Genomic DNA, 4,874 nt, shown 5'->3' with positions numbered 1-4,874 from the left:
CTGTTTTGAATTAGAACTCGGATGGCCTGTATGTTTAAAGAGGGGATGTAACTGGTAGGTCCCTTCCAAACAAGTCTTCCTGTAAATAATAGACAAGATTTTTGTCGTCTTTAAATCCAGTCAATAGTTCAATCATTCTAACAAGAACTTGAACTGTCAAGGGCTGCACGTGAGATGAAAACCTGCAGTCTGAAGAAGCTGCTAGTTACCACAGAGAAGCAAGGAACATTAGAATTTACAGCTGTCGTGGATGTAAAAAAGATGTTCAATTACTGGAAGACCTGGGTAGATCAGATGCGCAACTCAACAATCGTGTAACTCCTCTTCCCCTCGCTGTACTCGTGCCATAAAGGGAAGTCTTGACACCACATGGAGAATCACCTGTTAAATTAAAGTAGTTTGTAAATCAGATCAGACCTTAAAGCTTGCATAAATTAATGGAATTGTTCTTCATCTGCCTGTGGATCTGAACCCATTCAACAGCTATAATACAAAAAGTCAGAGGCCGGGGCTTGTATCCTCTGTAAACACAAAGACCATAAGATCTCATGATTTAGAACTGGAACAATTTCAAAGTTTAATTCAGTATGTATTTCATATGCAAGAAAATAAGCTGCAAATGCAGAATGCTTTAAATTATTTGTCTTGCAAACTTGATTCTATTCCTCTGAAGATTAGCCATGAACTGCCCAGGTGAACTGAGCTCACATGCCTTCTTTTTAAAATATGACTCAAGAGCAAGGCGAGTACTTTAAAGATAGCCCTGCCTTAAAGCACCTAAGCATAGAACAAACTTCATGTAGCAGAAAAATAAGGGTGTATAAATCAGAGAGCAACATGTATAAGAAAAGCTAAATTCTGAGAGACCTTTTTGATCATAAGATTGTGTCCAGTAAAAAAAATATTAGCTCTTCCTGTTTACATTTTCAGAAATTCAGTGAAATCCATATGCAGGAACAAGCACGGCTCATGTAGAGCTGTTTAAGCTTTATGCTGTTGACAGGCAACATTTAAGCCCAGAAATTTGAAAAAGCAGCAGTCAAATTAACTTTAAATACCTCTTTCCCCTTACAAATACGGAAGTTTGAAACTCACAGTTAGCAAGGACAAACTCTTGATCCTGACTTGGAGAAGTGGAATGTCTGTCACCATCAGAATGCTCAGCCCTCGTTTTCTGTATGGAGAAATAAATATTCAGAATAATACGTCTTCTAAAATGCAGTATGCACAACTACCCATGAAACCTACAAATTATGGTAAAAAACAAAATCCATAAGAAACGACCCAGCTCAGAATGATTTTCCTTTCATCAGTCAACCTGTCACAGAAGACAGCATCCAAAGAGAAAACAGCTCACCTGAAATTGGCAAGTTTGAACACTCAAGTTTACTAGAAATAAATCAGGACACCAGTTTAAAGAATCTGACCTGAAAACACCCAGCATCCAGTATCACCACCTTGGTATTCTTGCTTTCACCATAGTCAGAGTCTTGAGGAGGTAGGTGAGCTGCTGTCAGTGAGACTCCATACAAACTAGCTAAAGATTTACTGATGCAGTAACTTGACCGAGGAAAAAAAAAAAAACAAGAAAAGTTTGGCTCAGAAGGCTGTAATGCTCATGTACAGAAGCACAGCATTTTCATTTCTTCAGGCGACACACAAAAGCAACTACAGACTGAGATGCACAGAGCAGATGAGAGAGGGCAGAAGGACATGACTGCAGTAGCTAAATAGTCACCCTGCATCCTTCCAAGGCCACCAGCCTTTTCTACAACTACACATGAAAAAAGTGCTTCCCCACACTATCAAATGCAGCCACTTAGAAGTGTGAAAAGCAACTTCTTTTTCTGCAAGGCATAGCAGGACACAACATGAGTTTTTTTAATGAAAGACTATTTATTATTATCATCTCTCTCAAAGTGCTACTATCACTGACTGAAATCTTAAATGGCATTTCTTCATTTCCCAACTATTTCCTTTCCCTTTCCACACACTAGAGATTACAGAACCTCATGTATCTACATCATATATAAGGCAGTATAAAAGTTTCTAAAGTAGAGATATACTGGAATGTACTGATCGTTTCTCACCACATATAGGTATATTCAACATCAAAAGAAAAACAGAGAATTGTAATGTAATTAACACTTCTCTCAACTCCCCCAGCAGTAAGTGGAGGCAGTGAAACAATGAGTACAGTGATGGAGGTTACTGTCACAGAAATTACATCCCATCCAAGGGCTAAGACTTACAGCATACTGCTAAGCCTTACTAACAACAAGGAAAGTGACAAATAGAACAAAGACATGGGGGTGAAGGGAACAAATAAAACTCAAGAACTACAGTGCTCCAGGCAATCAAAGCCAGAGCCAAAAATGTGCATCTATAACAAAATATAAATTCATCAGAGTGTAGATAACTCCTTAGCAATACTCACGCAATCTTCTTACAGGATGCCAAAGCACAGCAGAGTGTATCAATCTCTTCATGCCACTTGCACCTACATGAAATACAGTTTGGGCTTATTTCAGAAGCATCTAAACCGTTAATCGACACGAATAGATGGTCTGGTCAGAAGGAACAGGAACAAGTATTAAAGATGTTATCTTTCTGTCTTAGTGAACATATAGTACTGTTACAATTTCACAGGGAACCAAGCTCCAAGTGGTTTATGCAGAGTTAGAAAGTACGCTTAACAGGCAACCTGCCTCACACTGGCGTGAGGGAAAGGGAGAGAAGAGAATCCAAAGAGACAAACAGAACTTAAAGGTAACAACTTGAAATTTCCCATTAATGTGAAGCAGTTCCTCTTAGTACAAGCACCTCCACACAGAAGAATCTGAAAGCAGGAAAACCTGTACTATTCAAGACACTACGAGGTGGGAAAAAAATACCCTTACAAAGTAAATAGGATTCCATGTGCATAACAAAGAACATTCAGAAGCAAAAAGGTAGGATCTAGCTTAATACTTATGCTTGAGAACTTGATTTATACTACTGACAAACCTACCTTGTCCCTCATCACAGTGGCTATCCATCAAGTGCCTCATGCTGCAACAGTCAAATCCCATCAAAATACACTTCTAAGTGTGAATCTTCTCACTTCTGTGATTTCCAGTTAAATACCACAATATATTTCATTCCCATTTTTTACCCCCTCCTTTAAATTAGACCTCAGACTCAGCATTAAAAAGTCATTTATCTTTACACCTCTTTAGGAAAGTATTTTTAAATTCCCAGCATACTCATGAAGTGACAAGAAGCATTTCTGATTAGCAGGATTACAAAACATTCCAGCCCAGCAGCAAGCTGTTTATAGGGCACCAAGACATGTCAGGCTGACACGTTTTCACAGAAGAACCCAGCATACCTGGTATTACTGCAGAAATCCCACAAGCAGACATCCAGTTCTCTACACACCCAAGTCTTGGATGGCTCCTTTTGGTACTTCTTCTGGTACAGTTCCGTTACCAGGTCTTCTACAGTGAGAAGCTCCACATGGCTCTCAATGCCTATAGCTCAGAGAGAATCCAGACCAGGAGAACAAAGGAGTCAGTGAATACTCTGCTCAGCTCACTTCTGAAGTCAGTCCCTGTTCATTGCCCCATCTCTTCCCAGAGCACAAAAGCTGTTGTAAACCTTAACAAGTTATTCCACCAGTGGTTTTCATAAAGCCCATCTCCCTACCAAAGTGGGTTGGCCTATATTACCAGCTTTTTCTCAACCTCAGTAATTATGTATCCCACTTGCAGACCATCTCTCCTCAGAAGCTGTTAGTTTTCCCTCGTGTTACCACAATCTCACCATCACAGTAACCTCACAGCCTCTAGTGTTCCTTTCACTGGCTGAGCAAGGAACAGCTGGCTGCTCAGGCTGCAGTTTTACTGTCTGATGGGGAGGAAAAGAAGAGGGAGAAGCATACAAAGTAGTTCTAGCTATCAGTACTAGCTTTTAGGACACTTTTGAGACAAAGATTTTCAGACAGCTGTCCAGGATTATATACCCCTTCTTCTTGGCAAGGTGAGGGTGGGGAAAAAGGCAAAAAATGCTCCATGTCCCACCTGTTACGCTAGCCATTCGACTGAGACACCAGTTAATTCGGAATCTGTCATTAGACTGGAGGAAAGAAAATTTCAGTCACACTAAGGAAGTACCATATCTAATTCTGACATCTGCAAGACTTCTGACTGCATCTGAAAAAGTCACCTCCAAAACAAAATTCAAGTGGGACTGAATGTATACTCTTCCTGAAAATTATCTTGAATAGGAACCGAATACCACAGAGGCCTTCCAACCAAACCCCCAGAGAAAATCTGGACTAATGTTTGGGGTCAGGTTAAAGGTTAATCCACACTACAGATATCTCAGTTAAGGGCTCAAAGATACTTCTTTCATGCACGTTTCTTCAGAGCCCTATATTTATGGATGGAGCCCAAGACCTTGGCCCTTCCAGCCTTTTTAAGCACTAACATTATGTTAAAATAGAATCAAAACATAATACAGTTGTCGTAAAACTGAGGATTCAGAGGTGTTTAAGCTTCTGTTTTGCTCATTGACAAATGAAACTTGAGCAAAAATTAAGAGGTACAATATTCTCATGGTGAAAGAGTGATAAAAACAAAAACATCCCGTAAAATAGCAGGATTGTGTGTTATTCAGAACAATCAACTTAAGGCAATCTTAAAAGCCCTTACCTAGAGCTAAAACTGTGCTAGAGACCAAGGGAAAAATTTATCAGTAGACTAGGGCCAGAAGTGCAGGTTGAAAATAAGAAGGCAGAAAATTAGGTCTCTACTTCACAGGAAGCTCAGCTTTAGGGGCCATTTCTTCCTGCATGGAACTGGGAAACTTTGGAACTGGGAAACTTTGGAAAG

General features: G+C 39.8%; 1 protein-coding gene across 1 annotated transcript in view; it reads right to left on the bottom strand.

Annotated features, from left to right (window-relative positions):
- Window positions 1-265: 265 nt before the first annotated feature.
- The window catches only part of MAEL (maelstrom spermatogenic transposon silencer), a gene marked incomplete at its 5' end in the record, with an annotated part of 13,026 nt that continues 8,417 nt past the window's right edge, over window positions 266-4,874 (bottom strand). Inside the window, 6 exons of the mRNA XM_008943553.1 lie at window positions 266-381; window positions 1,096-1,174; window positions 1,428-1,560; window positions 2,438-2,500; window positions 3,371-3,512; window positions 4,062-4,116. Coding sequence (XP_008941801.1) covers window positions 266-381; window positions 1,096-1,174; window positions 1,428-1,560; window positions 2,438-2,500; window positions 3,371-3,512; window positions 4,062-4,116 — 588 coding nt within the window. The remainder of the gene's footprint in view (window positions 382-1,095; window positions 1,175-1,427; window positions 1,561-2,437; window positions 2,501-3,370; window positions 3,513-4,061; window positions 4,117-4,874) is intronic.

This window comes from Merops nubicus, unplaced genomic scaffold (assembly GCF_000691845.1).
Source record: "Merops nubicus isolate BGI_N331 unplaced genomic scaffold, ASM69184v1 scaffold26187, whole genome shotgun sequence".
NCBI classification, from domain to species: domain Eukaryota; kingdom Metazoa; phylum Chordata; class Aves; order Coraciiformes; family Meropidae; genus Merops; species Merops nubicus.
This window is presented reverse-complemented; position numbering and strand designations above follow the sequence as displayed.